We start from the raw sequence: 24,199 nt of genomic DNA on the forward strand, positions 1-24,199 counted from the left end.
TGCTCCAAGCCAACACCAACCCAGGACAAGCTGGTATCCTGGTTCTGTAAGATGTGCCCCTGCAGTTCGGCTAAAATCACTGTAATAATCTCCATCCATCCACAGGGAGACCGCCAGTCACTGTCCCCTACAGTACTTTATGAAACAAACCATATGCGTTCTTAACTAGGAACAACTTTGTTTCTTCAGAGCAACGTAGCCTTTAGTCTTTAAAATGTTGCTAATGCTAGTTAGCATGGTAGCGTTACATTGGCTTACTGTAGTTTTTTGGTGTAGGTGCTCGTGCAGGTCCCGTTATAAAGGGAGTTGAAAAGGATGCTGCATGTAACTGAAGTTGACTTTTACCTTTGTTTTGAATGCTGTTCCCATCAAGGCCACACTGGCTAACCACTATTAAAACATTGTCTCCTTTTTATTATTATTATTTTTTTTTGTAATGGCACTAACTGAATACACTTATGGTGCTTTCAAGACAACTGGGAACTCTGAAAAGAATTTGGTCAAATCATGACGTCAGTGATCATCGGGTCGAAAAGTCAGAGCTCTAGAAAGGTGCCAGAGTTCCCGACGTGGAATTCCGAGTTGGATGACTTAAAAGATTTCTCCCAGTCGGAGCTTGTTTTTTTCAGAGTTCCCGGTTGTCTTGAACACACCGAAGTCGGATATTTCTGAGTTCCCAGTTGTTTTGAACACGGCATTAAGAGACACTAATCAGTGCATATTATTGTGTGTGCTGTACGACAGGGTTGACGATTGTCAATACAGTGTTGTGCTTTTGGTAACAGGTTGTGATAAAATGAACATTTATCATTGGACTGACAATTTACACTGCTTTCATTTTTAATAAACAAAATGCTGTTTGAATAGTGGTCCTTCTTTACACTTACTAAAGGAGCGAAACCTAACATGTCAAATTTTCACTGGGCTTGTTTGACATTGCAGGTGACTGCTGACTGATATATAAATGACCTTGCATCATAAAATAAACGACTCATTATTTGTAGATCAGTTAGTCATAATGAATCACATATTTGATTCTCACTAACATAGCCACTGCCGCGTAAGACTAGTGAAGGCTTTGCAGGAGTGCCCATAGTAATTACCAGAATTACCCACTTAAATCAGGAATAAACAGATGGGTATTACTGTAGCAGTTATTGTTAGCATGTACAAAGAGAGCAAATTCAAGTGTTGGGTTACTGTAGACTAGAGCAGGGTTTCGCAAACTCGGTCGTGCCGCCCCCGTCCACATTTTGGTTTTTGCCCTAGCACAGCACAGCTGATTCAAATAATCTAAACTTGATGAGTTGATTAATAGAATCAACTGTAGTGCTAGGGCAAAAGGACTGAGTTTGGGAAATCCTGGACTATAGCATAAGACTCATCAATCCCTTGTATGCCCTTACTTTTCCCTGTGTCATTCACTCAGCACCACTTTCAGTGTACAGTATGTTGGTGACAGGCAGAGCAGAGCCCCACTACACAGTCATTTGACAGCCTCGATAACAGTATACATCATAACATTACAGATATGCCAATAATCACTCAGGTGTTTTGGTAGTGGTAAATATTGTCGGTGGGTACAAAGAAACGTTCTGGGACCTACAGAGAGTAAAACATTTCTAACCAAAGCATGCAATGATAAACATTTAATGCAAATAGTCTTTAGTCACGGGCAACATTTTTTGTTATTTTCTTTTTATTGAAAATAGATAAATGTGATGCATCCCTGATGTAACATAAGAACAAAAAAAGAAACAAATGTGAAGGTCATATGACAGGTGTTCAGTTAGTGGGTGATTACTGGCTTTTCACATGTAATACAGCTACCCATACGAAACAAAATGCACTGTCAGACATTTCCTTTCAAACTAAAATGGATCACAAAAGTTGTCATATGCTTCATATGAACAATAGATAACTGCAGTACCTTTTACCAGTTTTATTAATAAAATATCCTAAGAACAGCAAATACATCTTTGACTTTCAACTTACACAACTTTCCTTTTCAGTTCATTCTGAAGAGAGTTTGGGGAAGAGTTAAGATAATATGGTACTTCTGAAATGATCGATCAAGCAACCCAAAAGCTTGGGGTCCATTTATTTTGAATAATTTCCACAGGAAACCATGATAACATTGTGAAATTAATACAAAATCAACATAATACCCTTTCAAAAACGTAAAATCCTCAGTCATTCAATAGAAATGTTATTGCACAATAGGACTTGCAGAGTAACAAGCCTCAGTTCTACTCCTCTTCAAGTCATTATTACATTTCAGACACGAAACATACGACATTGATTTTCTGATGCTTTAATAGGAACACTAACTTTTTAGATACTTCTGTTGTTTCCAAGTATATCATATGATATTTATTTTCAGCCAATTAAAAACAAAAAGGAAAAAATAAAGAGATGAATCGTGGTTGATTAAATGTAGCCAGGTCGTTAACGGTTGGTAGGTGTCTAAGGCTCTGCCATGGCAGAGCTGACTGAGTCCTGGGGGGCAGCTGTTGCCTGCTGGGAGCTGTAGTCTTGCCCCTGGCCCTGGGGGCCAGCGCCGGGCTGGGAGCCCACTGAAGAGTCATGGCCATGTGGGACCTGTGGCTGCACAGGGAAGTCTTTGGGGCCGACATGAGGAGGGAATGGGGCCACCCCAGGGGGCAGGTGTCGGAGTGGGATGAAGTGATCAAGTGGTCCATAGTGCACGTAGGTATGTGGGGGTCCTATGGGTCGGGCCATAGGAGGGTAGAAGGAAAAATGAACATACAAATATAACACTGTAGTACCAACATAACAATAGCATTGCTAATCACAACTGAAATACTAATAGCAAAGACTCAACTTGAGATAAAAGCTGGCGGCCAGAATTCACCACCTACCGAATAGAGGAGGCACCGGTCCATAGTGAAAAGGTGGAGGACGGTACCGGTTGTGTGGGGAAGAGGGACCGTAAGCACCAGGAGGTGGAGGCCGATGTCCGGGTGGTATCATTGGACCAGGCGGGTGTCCGTTAGGCGGTGGGGGTCCAGGAGGCATCATGCCTGAGTGTCCGTTGTCTGGTCGGTACACTGGAGGCATGAAGGGTGGGGGAGGAGGGATGTGGTGGGGTCCGGGAAGAGGACGGTGGCAGAGTCCGGAGGGATGGCTGATGACTGGTCTGAGGCTTGAGTCGAGGGGGGAGCTGATGGGAGAGACCAGCAGGGAGCCAGGACCCTGAGGTCGAGAGTTCTGGAGGAACACAAAAAAATATTAAAACAAAGAATAGCAATAGGTCCATTGTGCTTGTAGCCCTGCTGCTGGCACCAACAATGAGACCCTTTCATCTGATTCAAACAGTTTGGTTAGGTTAGAACAAAACAAACAATTATGCACTGGTGAGAAAGACAACAATATCCCACAATAATAAGTCAAGTTACACAGTCCCACAAGAATCACACGACCAAGTTCCACACACTGATTCAGAATCAGGACCGTTTCCACAAAGCATTAACCTCAAACACACACAGCTTTAAATGATAACACATTTGAGATATCCATCAGGGAGTTGTGCTGAAGTTATAGCTTTGTGGAACAGTGTCACAAATTCATTCAATGGGGGTCAGAGGGAGGGTGTTGTAATATAGGGGAAATATAAAAGGAGCTTACAGACGGACCACGGGAAGCGGCAAAGGTCTTCAGACTTCAATGGGAGTAGGGCGGCAAAACGCAAGCAGTTTCGCAAGTGACGCCATTCGTGGTACCCACTCCAGTGAGCGGTGGCGCTGGCTCTACGCTCAAGGCTTCAAAATATGCATGGTTGACCAATGAGCAGAGTTCTTCTCGCCAACCAACCAACCAATGTTTTAATCACAACCGCCGAGCTGACAACAACCGGGACCGCTGGCATCTACACACGGTAGGCAGAAATGTTCAGTTTACCCCAGCCCGTCTGTAAGCGCCTTAAAACAAGCAACCACGCATGTCAGAATCCAGCCAGCAATGTTAATTCTGACAACCCTTGTTAAGTTCATGTTTTAAGTATCCCTATATTTCTGTTATTACGGGGCTATCACTCAGTCAAGAATGCGCATGCGCAGGAAGTCTAGTGGTTGTTGGACCTAGCCTCGAGTGTGATGGCTACTTGTATTGTGTTCATATAGTATAGTAAACTTTGTTAAACTGGAACTTTGTCGTTGTGTCATTTCGAGTTAACATTGGTAGCAGAAGATGGCTTCTAACTACAACGTGCCACCTCGCTTCGACGAGAAGAGGTCGTACGAAAGTTGGAAAAATGAACTGGGAATCTGGATACGCGTTACTAATCTGGAGGCGAAAAAGCAAGCACTTGCGGTGGTATTATCGCTCGAGGGAAGAGCGAGAGATACAGCACTGGAAATATCCGTTGAGGATTTGAACAAGGATGACGGTATGGGAACTTTGATCACAGCACTGGATTCTGTATTTCTCAAAGAAGAGAAAGACCGTGCCTACGAGGCATATTCAAACTTTGACAGTGTTACGAGAGATTTTTCGGTTGCAATGGCGGACTACATCATTGATTTCGAACAGAGGTACAATAGGATGCGCAAGTACGACATGGTTCTCCCAGATGCAGTGTTAGCGTTCAAGTTACTAGATACTGCTTGTCTAGATGGTAGGGAGAAACAGTTGGCTTTGACTGCTTGTACTGTGCTGACTTTTGCATCTATGAAGTCGGCACTAAAAAGAATATTTGGTGAGAAGACGTCTGTCGCGCCAATAACAGATGGAATGCAAGTGAGTGACGCAGCATATTACATCGAGCAGCACAGAAAAGGCGCCAACAAGTCACGTTCAAGACAACCAGAAGAGGGCGCCATTTCCAGGCACAAATCCACTGGACAAAAATGGAAGGAGATCAAAATGTGCTATTTGTCAAAGCACTTACCATTGGGTTAAAGACTGTCCTCATAAAAATGAACAATTTAAACTAACAGAGGAAAATGTAAACACAGAGATAGAGCAGTGTAACATTACACTGTTTTCAAATGAATCTGCTTTTGATACTGAGATTTTTATAGTTGAATCCTTAGGATCTGCTGTGATTGATACTGCATGTACACGGACAGTGTGTGGTGCAAAATGGCTTGATAGCTATGTCAGTGAACTAAATATGAAAGTACAAAATATGATTGACACACCAAGCAACAGAGCTTTCAAATTTGGAGATGGGAGAATTGTCCATTCTACCAAGAGAGTTAAGATACCAGCAAAAATTGGTCAGACTAAGTGTCACATTGAAACAGAGGTGGTCCCTACAGATATCCCCTTACTATTAAGCAAAGCTTCCCTCAAGAAGGCAGGGGCTGTACTAGACATAAAAAATGACCAGGCAGTGATGTTTAAACAACCAGTGACTCTTGAACTTACTACCTCAGGCCACTATTGTGTAAACATTTTAGACAAAGACATCACACAGACTCCATGCAAAAATTAGATTCTGACTGACACAGAGAACATGACCACTAAAGAAAAACACAAAGTATTGTTAAAGCTTTACAAACAGTTTGGACATGATACAGTTGACAGACTTCAGAAGTTACTCAGCAGTTCAGGGAATAATGATGATGAGAAGTACGAAACTGGAAACAAAGTGTACTACAAACGAGTTGACTGTCAAGAGTGGAAAGGACCGGGAGTAGTCATTGGTCAAGATGGTGTGGTGATATTTGTGAGGCACGGAGGCATGACTGTCAGGGTGCATCACTCAAGATTGCGGAAAGTAAATGATCAACAAGATAGAGGGGCTGTTGCTGAGAATCAGTCTCCTAATGAAAATGACAAAAAGGCCACAGTAACAGACACAAACCTACCAGATGTCGCATCCAATGATATGGACACTGAAACTGACACAAGAAATGGAGCAGAGACCTTCAACCATGCCACAGGTAATACTGTTGAGCGTTCAAATGAGGAAAACATTCAACAGCCACATGTGTTAAGAGAACATGGTTGTTCCAATCTGAAAACTGGACAAACTGTTAAATACACGGACAGAGAAAGTGGTATTCCACATACAGCAACCGTCATTGGACGAGCAGGAAATGCAAGACACAAGAGCTGGTACAACTTGCAGTACTCTGAACCAGCTACACTTTCTGGTACAACAGGGTCAGCTGACCTGCCACTTGTAGATAATATCAGAATTGAACCAATGGGAAATCGAGAAGAACAGCATGACATTCAAAATGATGATGTACTTGAAACAAAGGATGTGTCATTTGACTCAGCTAAGCTAGATGAGCTCAGTAATTGGAGGAAAAATGGAGTGTTTGAGGAAGTCAAAGACATTGGCCAAAAGTGTGTCTCAACAAGGTGGGTGTGTACCCTTAAAGAATCCTTAACTGGAATAGTGCCCAAAGCACGTCTAGTGGCTAGAGGTTTTGAGGAGCTGGCTGCTAAAGAACTCCCAAAAGACTCACCGACATGCACCTCAGAGTCACTCAGATTGCTGATGTCAGTGATCTGCCAGAAAAAATGGAAACTTAATTCCATAGACATCAAATCTGGATGTTTGCAGGGAACAGAGCTGTCAAGGGACATTCACATCCGACCTCCGCCTGAAGCTAAAAGCGAAGGAACACTGTGGAAACTAAAGAAGTGTGTGTATGGACTGGCAGATGGATCACTCTACTGGTACAACAAAGTCAAGGCAACAATGCTGAATACAGGTGGAAAAATGTCACAAGTGGATCCTGCAGTCTTCTATTGGCTTGATCAAGACTGCAATGTGACTGGAGTACTTGCCTGTCATGTTGATGACTTTATCTGGGGTGGCTCACAGACCTTTGCTTCAACTGTGATTCCACACCTCAAAGCTGTTTTCTAGGTTGGCCGTGAGGAGCATGATCATTTTTGTTATGTTGGCATAGAGTTTATTACAGTTGATGGAAAAATACTGATGCAACAGGAAAGCTATATCAAGAATCTTCAACCTATCCACATGGATTCTTCAAGAGCCGTACAAAGGAATTCCCCTCTGTGGAATTGAAGCTGGTCAATTGAGGTCAAAGATAGGACAAATTTTATGGGCTGCGAGACAGAGTAGACCTGGTTTGATGGTTGCAACTTGGCATCTAACACAAAACACGCCAATGTACAAACCATTCATGAGGCAAACAAAGTTGTTCGTAAACTGAAATCACAAAAAGTGACTTTAAAGTTTCAGCATGTTGGAAAAGATGACTCTTTGAAACTAGTTGTCTTCAGTGATGCTTCGCTAGGTTAACACTGGTGGGACAAAACGGCACTTTCTACCTGTAGTTTGTGTCACTGTCAACTACTCATTAGTTGATGTTGTGAAGTCAACCAAGTCTGTCAGAGAAAAGACTTTGAGATTAGCAGCATCAAGGAACTTATTCAAGCACAGAGAATCCAGCGGATTCTGTGGTCAACCACAAAGGAAAAGCTTGCTGACTGTCTGACTAAAAAAGGAGCATCCGGTCTTGTGCTCCTACAGGCTCTCGCTCCTACAGCTCTCAGTAATGGAAAGTGGCAGCTTGAGTAATACAAATAAAAACTGTCACACAACCCATTTGTAATGGGGATCTTGAATAATACTTGGACATTTAATTATGTTGTTGATGTTTTATTTGTCTTTAAAGAAAAGGGGGAGATTGTTAAGTTCATGTTTTAAGTATCCCTATATTTCTGTTATTACGGGGCTATCACTCAGTCAAGAATGCGCATGCGCAGGAAGTCTAGTGGTTGTTGGACCTAGCCTCGAGTGTGATGGCTACTTGTATTGTGTTCATATAGTATAGTAAACTTTGTTAAACTGGAACTTTGTCGTTGTGTCATTTCGAGTTAACAACCCTGTGACGCCACTACCCAGCTGACTGCCACTCCAGCCACTGATCCACGGCTGGGGTAAGCATGCTCACACACACATCCGCATCCCTGCCACCGCTGCCTCGAACATAATACTCACTGCCTCTGGGTTCTCTGTGGAGGCCTGGGCCTCAGCCTGTGACTCTAGTGGAGCGGTCTGTTTAGTGCAAACACACCCACATGATGGAGGAACAGGGGGGAGAGATGCACATTGTCTCAAATTGACTGAAACTTACCGAGCTGCCCAGATTGCTTGGTGAGGATGTACATGGGGCCATGGTGTCTGTGGAGGAACAAAGGGAAGAATGATTAGAGGAGATATAGGATAAGGGCTCGATTAGGGAATAATACCACATCAATCCTCATTGACAAAAAATACAATCCCTACCAGGTCTAGCAGCCACTGGGTGTTTGTGGTACGGAGAGTAACGGCGGCCGGCCGTGAGGGTCAGAGTGAGGTCGTGGTCCTGTCGGACAATAAATACACGGTGATACATCAACGTAAAACACTGCAATATTCTCGAATCTTCTAGAATGCTAACCTTGGCTCTCCTGGTTGTCATTAGGCACCTGACTCTAGACCACGTTACTGGGTCATGCTACCATCTATTTATAGCAAAGTCTGGTCTATTTGCAGTCTGAGGAAAATGTTTGGTCATGTCATGGTAGGATATTATACTTCCAGAACTAGAAGTACCAGTATCAGAAAATTTGAGATTCTTCAAAGAAGCCACCCTTTGCCTTGATGACAGCTTTGCACACTTTTGGCATTCTCTCAACCAGCTTCATGAGGTAGTCACCTGGAATGCATTTCAATTAACAGGTGTGCCTTGTTAAAAGTTAAATATGTGGAATTTCTTTGCTTCTTAATGCGTTTGAGCCAATCAGTTGTGTTGTGACAAGGTAGGGGTGGTATAAAGATGATATTTTACCAAATAGGGCTAAGTCCATATTATGGCAAGAACAGCTCAAAGAAGCAAAAAGAAACGACAGTCTGTTACTTTAAGACATGAAGATCAGTCAATCTGGAAAATTTCAAGAACTTTTAAAGTTTCTTTAAGTGCAGTCGCAAAAACCATCAAGCTCTATGATGAAACTGGCTCTCATGAGAAACGCCACAGGAAAGACCTCTGCTGCAGAGGATAAGTTCATTAGAGTTACCAGCCCAAATAAATGCTTCAGAGTTCAAGTAACAGACACATCTCAACATCAACTGTTCAGAGGAGACCACGTGAATCAGGCCTTCATGGTTGAATTGCTGCAAAGAAACCACTACTAAAAGGACCCCCATAAGAAGAGACTTGCTTGGGCCAATAAACAAGAGCAATGGAGATGAGACTGACGGAAATCTGTCCTTTGGTCTGAAGAGTACAAGTTTGAGAGTTTTGGTTCCAACCTTCGTGTCTTTCTGAGACGCAGAGTAGGTGAACGAATGATCTCCATATGTGTGGTTCCCACCGTGGAGCATGGAGGGGGTGTGGTGTGAAGGTGCTTTGCTGGTGACACTGTGATTTATTTAGAATTCAAGGGACACTTAACCAGCAAGCCTACCACAGCATTCTGCAGTGATACGCCATCCCATCTGGTTTGCGCTTAGTGGGACTATCATTTGTTTTTCAACAGGACAATGACCCAACACACATCCAGGCTGTGTGAGGGTTATTTGACCAAGGAGAGTGATGAGTGCTGCATCAGATGGCCTGGCCTCCACAATCACCCGACCTCAACCCAATTGAGATGGTTTGGGATGAGTTGGACCCCAGAGTGTAGGAAAAGCAGCAAACAAGAGCACAGCATGTGGGAACTCCTTCAAGACTGTTGGAAAAGCATTTCAGGTGAAGCTGGTTGAGAGAATGCCAAGAGTGTGCAAAGCTGTCATCAAGTCAAAGGGAGGCTACTTTAAAGAATCTCAAATATATTTTGATTTGTTTAACACTTTTGGTTATTACATGATTTAATATGTGTTGTTTCATAGTGTTGATGTCTTCACTATGATTCTACAATGTAGAAAATAGTAAAAATAAAGAAAAACCCTAGAATGAGTAGGTGTGTCCAAACTTCTGACTGGTACTGTGCGTATGTGTATATACAGTTGAAGTCAGAAGTTTACATACAGTTAGGTTGGAGTCATTAAAACTCGTTTTTCAAACACTCCACAAATTTCTTGTTTACAAACTATAGTTTTTGCAAATCGGTTAGGATTACGTTCATCTCTAGGAGACAGAACGTGTCTTCTTTCTGAGCAGTATAACGGCTGCGTGGTTCGATTACAGGCTCAAAATGGCCAGAAACAAAGACTTTTCTTCTGAAAGGCCAGCATCCCGGAGTCGCCTCTTCACTGTTGACGTTGAGACTGGTGTTTTATGGGTACTATTTAATGAAGTTGCCAGTTCCTCAACGTGTGAGGCGTCTGTTTCTCAAACTAGACACTAATGTACTTGTTCTCTTGCTCAGTTGTGAACCGGGGCCTCCCACTCCTCTTTCTATTCTGGTTAGAGACAGTTTGCGCTGTTTTGTGAAGAGAGTAGTACACAGCGTTGTGCGAGATATTCAGTGTCTTGACAATTTCTCACAAGGAATAGCCTTCATTTCTCAGAACAAGAATAGACTGACGAGATTCAGAAGAAAGTGCTTTGTTTCTGGCCATTTTGAGCCTGTAATCAAACCCACAAATGCTGATACTCCAGATACTCAACTAGTCTAAAAGGAGGGCAATTTTATTGCTTCTTTAAATCAGGACAGTTTTCAACTGTGCTAACATACTTGCAAAAGGGTTTTCTAAAGATCAATTAGCCTTTTAAAATTATACACTTGGATTAGCTAACACAGCGTGCCATTGGAACACAGGAGTGATGGTTGCTGATAATAGGCCTCTGTACGCCTATGTAGATATTCCATTTAAAAAATCTAATTTAAAAATAAAAGCCGTTTCCAGCTACAATAGTCATTTACACATTAATGTATACACTGTATTTCTGATCAATTTGAAAAATAAATGCTTTTCTTTCAGAAACAAGGACATTTCTAAGTGACCCCAAACTTTTGAACGGTAGTGTATATTTTAAATATATATATATATATACAAATGTATGGAATGCAGTAATCCCACAAGGGAAAGCAAAGGCTGAAGCTTTAGTAACCTAACGAGTTGCCACACACATATGATCTCACAACAGCTGAACACAACAAAAACACCACCATAGTACTGAAAGAGCAAGAGGGATGCAAGAGCGGTTATTCCAACTTGTGAAAGCAAACGGAGGCATGGGAACATTCTGGATCGTCTGGACACGCAAACACAGGTGAGAAAGATGGATATGGCAGTAGAGGGAGAAAAGATGGCAGTGAAAGAGACAGGAAAGAATGTCTTCGAAAATCAGAGAGGACGTAATTAGAAGACAAACATTAGGAAGAGGAAAAGGTCAAATGGGTACCAACTAGGAGCAGGATGAGAGCAGTAGGAAGAAAAATAAGGGAAATTATTGAAACACCACAGCGGAGGTAAAGACAGGGAAAAGGGAGAGGTGAAAAAGAAGCGGGGAGTCAGGGCATACAAGGGTGAACAAGGGGGGGATGGTTCATTGGCTGTGGGATGGTACTGCTCGGCCAATCAGGGCCAAGGCTGTCCGGGGCGTGGGTTCAGGAGACTCACGGTAGGGCTTGTTCCTTCACCCCACAGGGGGGGGGGGGGGGGGGGGGGGCACCTGTGAACTTCTTACAGGGCCTGTACGAATCACCTGTTTAGCAAAACCATTTAACAACAAAACACTCAGCCAAATACCACTCTGTCTCTCCACATTGGACCAGCTACAAGGAATTCAAATCAAAACCCCAGGAAAACATGCATTTCAGAGGGTGGACGTCAAACAGCAGATGAGGTATCAGACAGTCAAAAAGTCCAAGATCTAATTTGAAACGCAGTCACAGATGATATCCAACCGACAAGACAATAGAAATGGTCAGGAACGTTACAGAATGTTCAGATAGAAATATGATTCTCTGTCCTCAAGAATAGAGTCATATCAGCCCTATTCATTTCATTTCTACCTGCAAGTTATGTTCTGACGATTTTGCCTTACTGAATGCACCCCAGACGTGCCAGTACTAAATAACGTGAACTGAGGATTGGTTCTTACCTCGTCGGAGAGGCATGGGAGCCATCCCAGGGGTGGGCTTGAACAGAGGGCTACAGAGCTCCTTCAGCTTGCTGGACATGTCAGTCAGTCTAGGGTGAAAAAGAGAACAGGCATTTAGATTCTCAATACTGTACCTCCAAATCTAGACTAATACAGCTTACTGCATTGCAAAACTGTGACCAAAACACTTGCATTTGTGGCCCTTCGACTTGGCAGTGCAACCTTTGGTTCACAATGTCCCTCTTTTTACTTTACTGTAATGACTAATTCAAAAAGTAAATGTGAGATTGACCAAAAATAAACCAAATGAAAGGATCTGCCTGTCTCCATTTTGAGTGAGCAATAGGTGAGCCCTGCTTTGGTATAGCCCAATTGAGTCTGTTGTATTAGTGTTGCACTCACAAGTTACGAATGTTAGTTGTTTCCTTCTTCTCGTCGAACAGAGCTCGCTCTGCGGCGCGTGCAATCACCTAGAGAGAAAGAAGAGACATTTAAAATCTCCTGTTTTGGACAAAATTCACCTTACAAATGACTGGCCAAACAGAAGACTTAAAAAAAAAATGTCCTGATCCTAATGTATGTGCCATCGATGGGGGTTGAGATATGAGACATTTGTTGTTTCTTTAACAAATGGACTAATAAAGTTGTATTGTACAAACCCAGTTCTCGTGAGATTTCTGCTCCTGCTCAATGATCTGAGCTTTGTAGAACTTCTCGGTCCATTTCAGCTCGTCCTGGATCTCCTTAACGCGCTGCCTACACACCTTGACCTCCTCCTCTAGGGCCTTGCCGTCCATCTCCGTCAGCCGGTCTTCCTTGTTGGGGCGCTCAAACTCCTCCTTGGTCAATTTCCTGTAAGGCGACACACAAATTAGATCAAACTATTTAAAGACCATTTGAAAACCTCAAACCTCACAGTAAAAGAATACAGTAAAAGACAAGGAAAAATGTTTTTTCTTACATGCTGTGGAACCATGGAGAACAAACCCTACTATGGTATTAACACATGAACTGCACTGCTTCTGATTCCACTTACTGCTGCAAAGCGTTCTCCTTCTGCTGGTACATCTCTGTCATGATGTCATTCTTCTGCTGCAGGGTCTTGTACTGGTTCTCCAGGTGGTTCTTGTCACTTTTCACCAACAAGATGTCATGCTCTAGTTCTGAAATTGCTCTGTGTTGAAAACAAGTTGATAGTGTTGAGAGAGAAAAGGCAGTGATGCATATCAAATTCTAGTTGCTGGGACATACCTTCCAGCTCTTTCCTGGACTTCTCTTCGTTCAGCAGCTTTGTCATGAAGCGATCGCGCTCTTCCTCCACAGCAGACAGAGTGGTCTGGACCTGTGGAGAGTTCTTCCAACAGTTAGTGGAAGAGTTGACACCCTTCTTGGTTCTGAGGACAAGCTTAACCTGCCTTCAGGTACACAGAAATCTGGGTCCGTTTAAGAAAGAACTCATTCTTACCCGAGAGACATCCATCATTTGCTTATGGCGGTTTTGGATGATGGTCTGCTTGTCTGAAACAAATCATTGTAAACACAGTGACACGTTTCAGGAAAGTAGGCGTATGTCGCGCGTCAATACTTCACAGGAGAGGCATTTGAATGTAGAACTATCAAAATGTGTTTTGGGGGGCAAAATGCCTTCTGGTACGTGAACTTCCATGTGCCTTAATAACAAACTTGTATGCCATCCGTAAATACGAATAAAAATGGTAAACTATGAGCAGAGTTAGTTTAGCCACGGAAAAAGGAAGGAACCTTCCCTCTAGCCATGATTGGCTGAGATAATGGATGAGCTGGACGCGCCATGAAACGAGTTCGGATTGATCTGCCATGTAGCACGCTTCTGTCTATAACATGAGCTTCTCAGTACGTGTAAGTAACCCTTTCTAACGCAGCTTTTTTGAAAGATGCTCTCCACTTTCAGGAGACCCAAGTTTTGAAATCAGTGGACTGTCCGCTGGAAGCAGAGTATGATAGCTAAGGAGATGGAGAAAATTCTGTGGTTTGATTGCAAATATGCAGAGGCAGTCGAAAATAGAACACATAGAAGGCTGTTGTATAAAACACCTGTCTCCTGAATACATCTTCAAACTAAGGGAAACCATTTTCAGATATAAGTTTCTAATTTTGTCAGAAAGTCGTTTTCTCATTGCAAAATAAAGCATATTGTTAGCTAGCTAACAATATGTGTGAACAATGCTGAATGGTATAGACAAAGAAGAGCTCTCCAGCAAGTTTATCAACTTTCAAAGCAGAATTACTTCCCCATTGTTCCTCAACTGTAGTGTATGATATACCATTTTGATGCTCCGAGTCTCTACTTTAATCCAATGTAAAAAAAACACAATTTCAAATGTTGCTACATAAGACCAAATCACATGACAGTATCCTAATCAGAGAAGGCTGGTGGGAGGAGCTATAGAAGGACTGGCTCACTATAATGGCATAAATGGAACGGGTCAAGCACACTGTTTCCATGTATTTGGTTCCATTCCAGCCATTACAAGGAGCCCGTCCTCCTATAGCTCCTCCCACCAGCCTCCTCTGATTAGGACACCGTGTCAGGTGATTTACCGTTAGAGGCTACCCCGTTAGCAACAACTCCACCTTTCAGGTCATCGCAGGCCTCCAGGTCTCCTAGCAGGTCAGATAGAACCTGCCAGAGAGATTGAGAACCACCAATTGATACATGACACTTTTCCCCTGGAATCAGTCAAGAAGTATTTTTTTGGAACATAATACAGGTGACATGTTTCTTTGTCATCAGGGTGCATTTGAGAAGGTGTGAACAGGAATTGATGTGTGTAACAATATCGTAACGTGTAAAAAAAACTCTACGTTGTGGTCCTTCTGAAGGAGGGAATCCTCCAGGTCTTTCTGGGACTTCTGGTAGACTTTGATCTGCTCGCTTGTCTCCCTGTGCTTCTCCTCCCACAACTTGGCAGCATGGTGCAGCTGTAACAAGGAAATTAGGTCATCAGGACGGTGCAATGCAGGCCCTGCATGGCCAATGAGTCCTACACAATGTCATGAGGCTTAAAGTGTGAATCGTTGTTCCATATTGGTACTCACCGAGAGGTTCTCCTCCTTCAGGGTGGCAATATCCTTCTCCAGAACCTGGACCTGGACATTCCGGGCATCTTCGCGGAGCTTGGCTTCATCCATCAGAATGGTAGACTACAGATTCAATGATAAGGATAATTAAAAGGAAATAAACACTTTACATTTGATTGTTGCAATGTTAATATATTTGACATATTTTCATTGGGCATGTTCACTAATATGACCTATACCTTCGAGAGTGCATCCTGGGTCTTCTTCTTGCTGCGCTTCAACTTCTCAATGGTTTTGTCCATTTCGGACATCTATGGGCAAAGATAATGATAAGCATAATGACAACCATCTTTCTCTGTCCTCATCAACGAGCCATCCCTATTTAGGATAGTAGCTGGCTAATAGTAGCTGCCTATGCTGTCTACATCACGAAAGGAACTGCTCTCTAGGGTGTCTCTCTCTCATTTGCAGGCTGTCCCTTTCTCTCTGTCTGCCCGCGCAAGTCCATGCAGCTGTAGGTGCAATGGATTGTGGTCATTTTAGTCAATTACCACATTTTCTCCACTAAACTATGTGGAATATTTATTCTCCTGTTGAAAACTACAACGTCCCGAAGTATGTGCTTGATTTGATTTCTCTCTAGAGAAACGGCACATTGAGCTCACATAATAAACTAACTTAATGGAATTCAAATAATTGAACCGACGTCAGAGAATTGGTTGTTCTGAAACATCTTAATTACAGCTAAATCGCTCAATACTACTCACCATATCTTCATGTTTCGCAGTATTGGCCCGCTCTTTGTCAAAGGATATGGCGTGTAAGTTATTTTCCTCGTCCAGGCGCTCATTTTGTCTCTCCATCTCTTGCACAATATTCTATTGGATAGAAAAAGAAAATGCTTAGTCAATTTAAACACTATGGAGAAGAAAAAAATTATAAAAAATCTAATAATTGTCAGCATGACAATGACATGTGATCAAGATAATATTACTCACCTCCAATTCCTGGATCTTCTCCAGAGATAAAGTGGCAGATTTTTCAGACAGCTTTTGCTTTTCTTTAAGTTCTTCGCCCTGAGGGGAACCCAGTAGAAATATACTGTCAAAACATTATGTCCCTTAATTCACATTGAACTCAAAAGTCTGGATCTTAGTCAGTGAAAAGTCTCTGCAACTTACCTGTTGCTGCAGTTCAGCGACCTTTTGGAGTATCTCCTTCTGCTCTTGTTCAAGCTTTTTCATCCTGTCCACCATTTCTTTTTCAGTAGCGAATAAAAACCATGACAAGAGTATGAAATCAGACATGGTTTACACATGACAAGAACACCAGCCTGTAAGCAATATGAATGAGGATTCACTATGCACCCTAAATAGCCAGAGAGAAGAACTTACTTAGATATGACTTGCCTTTGACCTGTGAGAAGGAAAAGAAAAGTGGCAGCAAACAGCCTCCTCAACAGTAGCATACAATACATCATAGAATAACATAAAGCAATCAGATTATGAAATTATGAAAGCAGTAACTGTGCAACAACGACTTACAGTTAGAATGCTCCTCCAGAAGAGGAAGCCGATGACCCCGGCACCTGCAGTGACCAGCACGGGTTCACAGGACACGCCGTAGAAGTCTGGACCTGGCTTCCAGTGCTCTGGCACTAAAGAGGTTCTGAGGACCTAGAATCTTTAGGAGGCGCTCCATATCTTCCTCCTTGCAGCGGTGTCGCAATAGTGTCGGCCTCAACACATTGTCACTGTATTCCGCCTCTTTGTTTGGAAGGGGATCCAAAACTTTATCTTTAAGTGAGGGTGTGTGGCTTTCAGCATCATTTTCAGTCTCATGCACCTCAGGTTCTATGTCAATAGCCTCGTCGTGTTGGACCACATCCAACACATCACTGGATACAACATCGGTTTGTGTATAATTATTGGGTTGCTCTGACCCAAATTCAGATAGACTTTCTGTGTCATTTTCATCAGTGTGCTCAGTTTTGGATGAAGATAATACTGCATTTTCATCCTCTAGCAACTCTTCCTCAATCTCTTCCCCCTCTAGGTGTATTGAATCCTCCTCCTCTATGGGGAGTTCTTGATGGCTCTCTTTCACCATTGTGTTTCTACTTGGATCTGGGACCTTCTGGTATGGTTCTCGAAATAGTCTGAAAAGCTCTGTACCACCCTGTTTAAATGTATTCTCTACTTGTGAGAAATCTATTGACTCCTCTTTTTGTATGGGGAGTTCTTCAACAGCTTGTTTCTGCTCTGATTTGTTCATTTTACTATCAAAGTCTGAGAGCATGTCTGTCTGTGAGAGCTGTTTAGGGACTGGGCTGTCATCTTCTGTGAGATTCTCTGCTAAAGCCTCAGTGTGTTCAAAGGGACTCGCCTCATCAGCAGGAGGTGTTGAAGGTTCGATGTCACCTTCTTCAGATTCATTCTCAAACTGCAACGTCTGAGAATCCTCATCAGGTACTTTGACAGCATCCTCACTGAAATTAGAGTCCGCAGGTTCCTCAAAGATTAGCTCAGAGGAAGTAGAACAGCCAAATGACTCCTTGGGTTCTTCAATTTTGGGAGGCTCCTCTGGTGTAATCTCACCTTCGTCATCATCCTCCTCGTCATCTTCCTCTGAACCAGCAACATAAGCTATTCTTTCCCCACCACTGACAATGTTAAAAACGGTATCACCAAATGCAGACCACAGGTTATTGTCCTTGGAGTCCTGTTTCTGTGTATGAGGTACCTCTGATAGACTGTCTTCCTCATCTGTCTGATCAGATTCTGGAATGTTCTCGTGTTCCAAATTAGAACTTTCTTCAGGAAAAGCCAGCAATGGAGTTTCCCTGAGATGATAATCACTTTCCTCATCCTGGTGATATTCAGTCTTATCACTTTCCTCGTCATATGGAGTCACCTTCCAAGTGTCCTTATCATTGGAAGTGACAGCATCAAAAGTTATTCCTAGTGTGGTGTTTAACTCAGGAATAGATCTGCCTTCTGAAAAACCATCAGGTGCATTTTCTAACTCAGGATCATCTTTGGATTCAGGTTCTGAGGGGGTTTCTTTGATCTCACCTTCCTCTGGTTCAACAACACTGTACGGCACTGTCCTCTGCTGATCTTTCTGAAGGTAATCTTTGATCCTCTCAGCTGTGGTCTCAAGCACAGTGTTAGATTCCACTCCCTTTGTGTCAAGAGTTTCAGGCTGAGGCAAAGAGGACTCTAAAGGCTCAAAATGTCTCAGATCATCATTATCTGGAACCTCTACAACCTTATCAATGTCCTCAGGTACATCCCTATCAATCTCATCATTTTCTAACAGTGTCACTTCAGGTGGAGGCTCATCCACTTCCACCGTGGTGCTCTCAGCACTTTTGTTTAGGTACAAAGTCTCTGTGGTTACTTGCACAGATTCTTCCTTGTCTGTTAACAATAAAGAGGAACCTAACAGTGAATCAATGTCATAACTGTCAAACTTATCGTGTCCAGTCTCAAAGCAAACAATGTCGGTTTCCTGAAAAGAAAAAGAAAACATTGTTTGAGTCACACTACCTATTTCAGAAAGAAGTTCAGTCATTCCAGACAATGTTTTAAGCGATGATGCATTGGCAGTAGTGAACTAGGCCTACATCTATTTATTGACTTACCTCAGCAGGAATCTCCATTTCTTTTTCAGTGTATATGTGATTGATTACGAGTTGGTCCTTATTGAAGTAACCAAAGCGGTTACCAACCCATTGTAAGAAATGGAAACAAAACAGAGAATGAAACATGTTAACAAAACAGAAAAAGCTTCAACATTCCTTCTAGACCGCAATGTTATCATATACAGTACCAGTAAAGAGTTTGGACACACCTACTCATTCAAGGGTTTTTCTTTATTTTCTACATTGTAGAATAATAGTGAAGACATCAAAACTATGAAAGAACACATATGGAATCATGTAGTAAACCCTAAAAAGTGTACAAAAAAATATCTAAATATATTTGATATTCTTCAAAGAAGCCCAAATCAAATCCAATTTTATTGGTCACATACACGTATTTAGCAGATGTAATTGCGGGTGTAGCAAAATGCATGTTGTGTTGTTGAAACAGGAATGCTTTTCCAACAGTCTTGAAGGAGTTCCCACATATGTTGAGCTGTTGATGGCTGCTTTTCCTTCACTCTGTGGTCCAATTCATCCCAAACCATCTCAATTGGGTTGAGGTCGGGTGAATGTGGTCAAAAAGCCCTTACACAGCCTGGAGGTGTGTTGGGTCATTGTCCTGCTGAAAAACAAATAATTGTCCCACTAAGCACAAACCACATGGGATGGCATATCACTGCAGAATCCCAGTTAAGTGAGCCTTGAATTCTAAATAAATCACAGACAGTGTCACCAGCAAAGCACCCCCACACCTCTTCCATGCTTCACGGTGGGAACCACCCATGCGGAGATAATTCGTTCACCTACTCTGCATCTCAGAAAGACACGAAGGTTGGAACCAAAACTCTCAAATTTGTACTCATCAGATCAAAGGACAGATTTCCACCAGTCTAATGTCCATTGCTCGTGTGTCTAGGCCCAAGCAAGTCTCTTCTTCTTATTAGGGTCCTTCAGTAGCGGTTTCTTTGCAGCAATTCAACAATGAAGGCCTGATTCACGCAGTCTCCTCTGATCAGTTGATGTTGGGCTATGTCTGTTACTTGAACTCTGTGAAGCATTTATTTGGGCTTCAATATGAGGTGCAGTTAATTCGCAGCAGAGGTAGCGCTGGGTCTTCCTTTCGTGTGGCAGTCCTCATAAGAGCCAGTTTCATCATAGCGCTTGATGGTTTTTGCGACTGAACTGTTGTCACAACACAACTGGCTCAAACGCATTAAGAAGGTAATAAATTCCACAAATAACATTTTAATAAGGCACACCTGTTAATTGAAATGCATTCCAGGTGACTACCTCATGAAGCTGGTTGACAGAATGCCAAGTCTGTGCAAAGCAGTCATCAAGACAATGGGTGGCGACTTTGAAGAATCTAAAATATATTTGATTTGTTTAACACTTTTTTGGTTGCTACATGATTCCATGTGTTTTCCAAAGTGTTGATGTCTTTACTATTTTCTACATTGTAGAATAATAGTGAAGTAAAACCCTTGAATGAGTAGGTGTGTCCAAACTTTTGACAGGTACTGTAATTTAATATTAACTCATACTTACACTCCCTGCACATATATTTGTCCTTTGGCCTGAGCGTTTATAGTAGACATATATAGTCTCTCCTTTTTTAAATGACAGAAACCGACAGTCTGGTCCGGTGAAATCGCTGAAAGCTTTGCCCCGGCACAGGAGCACTGTGGAGAGGAATGATTCAAAGATCAGTTGTTTCACGCCTACCAAAGATTCCAGCCCATTACCTCAGCGTCCACCCTATGTGCCCCATGCACAATCAGGGCGTGAATAGAATACACATCACTAAAGTAAGCCTTGTTTTATCTGCTTCTCTTTTTACAGAGCCAGAGTATCCAAAAGGAAAGCCAAGCATTAAGGCTAAATAGAATATTGTTTTTGTCTTGATAAGGTAGGTGTAAAAAGAGATGAACTTGCAAGCAGAGGGGTTAATGACATGCCAGTATTTTATGTCAACAATAGCTAGCTTTATAGCTAACCAGGCCTATAATCCATCTTGCAATTTGCTTCCTAAACCAACACAGAAGTGTGCTATATTAATGGTCAGTTTAGTAAGTAACTATAGTAGTTGATTACAATTAAGCTCACATCTCTATTATTGTGTGTAGCTAGCTAGTTAGTTAACGAAGAAGACTGTCATATCAATTGGCAAGTTGTCATGTAGTTAGTTAGTCAATGTTCACAAGTTTGGATTAGCTATGGGCCCTTGTGTAGCTTTGCCTTTGGGTTCAAGAAAATATATAGGCCAAAAGCTTGTTTACATGGTGCAAGCTACTAACGTAGTTACTACAGAAACACAGTTATTATAGTTTCAGAATTTGGTAACTAGTCAGGCAGTAGCCAACACAGGCCGAGACTTCGCTTGGGCTACAACTAAGCAAGCTTAGGTTAATATGCATTGGCAGAGTAACGACCCTGGGTTTATAAGCGCGGAAATCTGCACGAGCATGCTTTTGCGGCACAGTCGATAGCGCGCTGGACTTCGGGCTAGAAGGTCGAGGGTTCGAGACCTGCTCCCTGCCTGTTTCATTACAGTATTTACAACTAACGTTAACGACAGTTGCGCTAGGTTAGCCGAGTTTACCCCCTTGAAATGACAACGCCGGTCAAGCTAGCTAGTTATGGAAAGATGGAAGCATCCTGAAAGTTCGCTTGAGTTTAGCGCCAAGTACTTACCACTGCATTCCTCGTCTGCACTGTCTTGTTTTGCACACTTTGTACAAAATAATAAAATGCAGTACTACAAGATGTTTCTTAACATAGCTCTTTATTAGCTAGCTATAACTGGCATGTTCACGTATCGCCAACCAGGATCAAACTGACCATGACCTAACCATTTGGGTGGTCTTAACCAATCATAGCACAGTATGATATGGCGGTAAAACGCATCCAATTATTACTCAGTATGTTTACACATATGAATATTACATCCCCCTTCTTTTAAAACAAAAGAAAAATGTTTACATATTCTAAGCGTTTCTTTTGAAAACATGCTCTGCAGTTTGAACTCAAGGTAAGTAACCATTTATATTTTATACTACACCAACTGAATCAACATAGACTCTGAAACAATGGTCCAACATACTGTTACTTTTCGAACAAGGGATTCTCAGCAACTCAGCTTTCACAGTAGAAATACATCTTAACATTTCAAACAAATACAATACCAAAGCATTTCAAGTGAACTTTCAATAACAAGTTTACAGTGTGGAACTCTTTTAGGGCAGCGATCCGCCTACACCCTTTGACATTTCACAGTTCTAGGACAGCTCTGGGCTTGACCTCTCTTCCTGACCTTGTGCGATATGATGCTGAGCATGCTTCTGTGTCAGTCAACAGCTCTTGTGGTGTTGCAGGTAAGTATGGTGTATGTTGTGATGTGTGTGTTTAGTCCATCACGTTCTCTTTCAGGGGAACAGTTCATCTCATCAGTGTGTTGTTCTTTTGTGTTCAGTAGGTGACGACGATTGCGGCGGTACACTGCTCCTTCTGCGGTGAGGACGTGCTATGAACGTTCAGTGTCAGCTGGCTGGATGACGACTGCTGGCTTCCAGAGGCCATGCTCCTGGATTCAAACTGACTCTCCGTCGATCAGTGGTGGCAGTGGTCTAGCTGACCTGTCGTAGTATCGCTTTTGTTGTTGTTGTCTCTGTGCACGTTTTTCATGCATTTCCTTGTAGCTGACGACCTCAGGTTGTAGCTGCTGGTTGGTGCTGGGAAGGATTGAGCGAAGTCTGCGGCTCATCAACAGCTGGGCTGGTGATTTTAAGTTGTCATCTGGAGTGTTGCGGTATTCAAGGAGGCTGAGGTAGGGGTCTCTCTTGTCTGCTTTATCCATGAGTGATTTAGCAATCTGCACTGATTTTTCAGCAAGGCCATTACTTTGAGGGTAATGTGGGCTTGTGGTGACGCGTAAACTCCCATGCTTTTGTGAAGGATTCAAACTCATTTGATTTGTAACAGGGCCCATTGTCAGATATTAAAGTCTCTACAATGCCATGCCTGGCAAAGGCTGCTTTCAGCTTGTGTATCACAGCTGCAGATGTGGTGCTGTGAAGCTTGTCGAGTTCGAAGTATCTGCTGTAGTAGTCAACTGTTATGATGTAGTTCTTGTTGTTCCAGGTGAACAGATCGGTTGCCACGACCTTCCAGGGTCGGTCTGGGATACAGTGAGGTAACATTGGCTCTTTGGTGTTTGAGGGGCGTCGTTCAAGACATATCGGATTCTACAATGACTTGTCGTCCATATACGTACTGATGGAAACGTTTACATCCGAACAGAATGGCATAGACCTCCTTTTCAATTTGAGCGTAGTTTATTTCACAGTCTGTGAGAGATTTGGAAGTGTAGCCGATGGGCTTTCCTTCTTGCAGTAGCACTGCACCTAGTCCATACTTCGATGCGTCTACTTGGAGTCTGAGCTCTTTGTCGGGGTCGTAGTAGGCAAGGATTGTTCCTGGTTCTCTCGTGATCAAGTCTTTCACATTTCTGGAAAGCAATGTCGTGTTGCTTGTCCCAGAGAAACTCACTGGACTGCTTTAGCAGTTGATGCAGGGGTGCATTAGCATTGGAGAGGCTGGGTGCGAACTTGGCTAAGTAGTTGACCATGCCAAGCACTGTTTCCAGCTCTGCACGGTTCTTTGGTGGCTCCATTTCTTTTATGGTTGAGATCTTCTGTGGATCTGGCTTGATTCCAGTCGCTGTGAGAAGATGTCCGAAGTAGCTGACCTCTGTAGCGCCGACTGTGCTCTTCTCGGGTTGAGCCGGACTCCTCTCTCGCGGGACCTTTGCAGCATCGCGCGGAGGTTTCAGTCGTGCTCCTCTTTGCTTCGACTATAGACAAGGATGTCGTCCACAATTAGTGGATCCAACTAGTGGTCAGTATGAACTACTACACCCTCTCTCACATGAACGCTAACATTACTGGTTTCAGTGGGAAAGATGGTAAATGGTTCAGACATTAATGGCAAATTTAAAAAACTAAGATACCCAAGTCACCGGAGTCTACAATTGCCGACTGTTAATGTAGAGTAGGGATAGTGAGAAGTAACATTCAAGACTGAAGCAATTACCCCCTCTAGTGGTAAACTTTATACTGTACCAGGTTACTACACACACTGATAATACGAAACATTGAGGACACCTGCTCTTTCCCTGACAGACTATTTAAACATTTCAAATTCAGTGCAAAGTAATGTAGTGCATTGGTGTCTAGATCCCTCTTGGGTGGCAAAGTGTCACAAGAATCCTGTGGGGAGAGAAAACAAGAGAATACATTCAATTAATGGGTGTTAACTAATCAGGGTTCAATAAAGCACTTCAAGTCCTCAAATCCTTCAAAAGAGAGAGAGAATGAGAAAGGAGTATGGTCCCTGCAGTAGGACTACATGCTGGCCATGAGGTTCTCCAAGTGGTACTCCAGGAGGCTGGAGAGCTCCGTGACCAGAGACTCTGGGTTAAAGTACCAGGCCAGAAACATGTCAT

At 42.7% G+C, this 24,199-nt stretch overlaps 1 protein-coding gene across 1 annotated transcript; it reads right to left on the reverse strand.

The window, feature by feature from the left end:
* Positions 1-1,927: 1,927 nt before the first annotated feature.
* Positions 1,928-23,368, reverse strand: LOC129848996 (transport and Golgi organization protein 1 homolog). Its single transcript, XM_055916077.1, has 20 exons — positions 23,245-23,368; positions 20,245-20,378; positions 18,694-18,750; positions 16,660-18,560; positions 16,229-16,358; positions 16,046-16,123; positions 15,815-15,925; positions 15,287-15,358; positions 15,066-15,170; positions 14,832-14,948; positions 14,568-14,649; positions 13,239-13,329; positions 13,024-13,161; positions 12,647-12,839; positions 12,390-12,457; positions 11,979-12,076; positions 8,240-8,290; positions 8,088-8,134; positions 2,883-3,231; positions 1,928-2,726 (listed from the first exon to the last, which is right to left on the reverse strand). The coding sequence occupies exons 1-20, from the start codon at positions 23,366-23,368 to the stop codon at positions 2,467-2,469; spliced, it is 4,206 nt and encodes a 1,401-aa protein (XP_055772052.1). The 3' UTR covers positions 1,928-2,466.
* Positions 23,369-24,199: the final 831 nt, after the last annotated feature.

Source organism: Salvelinus fontinalis, unplaced genomic scaffold (genome assembly GCF_029448725.1).
Source record: "Salvelinus fontinalis isolate EN_2023a unplaced genomic scaffold, ASM2944872v1 scaffold_1324, whole genome shotgun sequence".
Classification (NCBI taxonomy): Eukaryota; Metazoa; Chordata; class Actinopteri; order Salmoniformes; family Salmonidae; genus Salvelinus; species Salvelinus fontinalis.

Excerpts from the sequence above, each read along its gene's own strand:
- LOC129848996 (XM_055916077.1), bottom strand. The coding sequence starts at position 23,368 with ATGGAGCCACCAAAGAACCGTGCAGAGCTGGAAACAGTGCTTGGCATG. Across the intron at positions 18,561-18,693 it reads AAATGGAGATTCCTGCTGAG|GAAACCGACATTGTTTGCTT; the intron begins GTAAGTCAATAA and ends TTTTCTTTTCAG. Across the intron at positions 12,840-13,023 it reads AAGGAGAACGCTTTGCAGCA|GAAATTGACCAAGGAGGAGT; the intron begins GTAAGTGGAATC and ends GTCGCCTTACAG.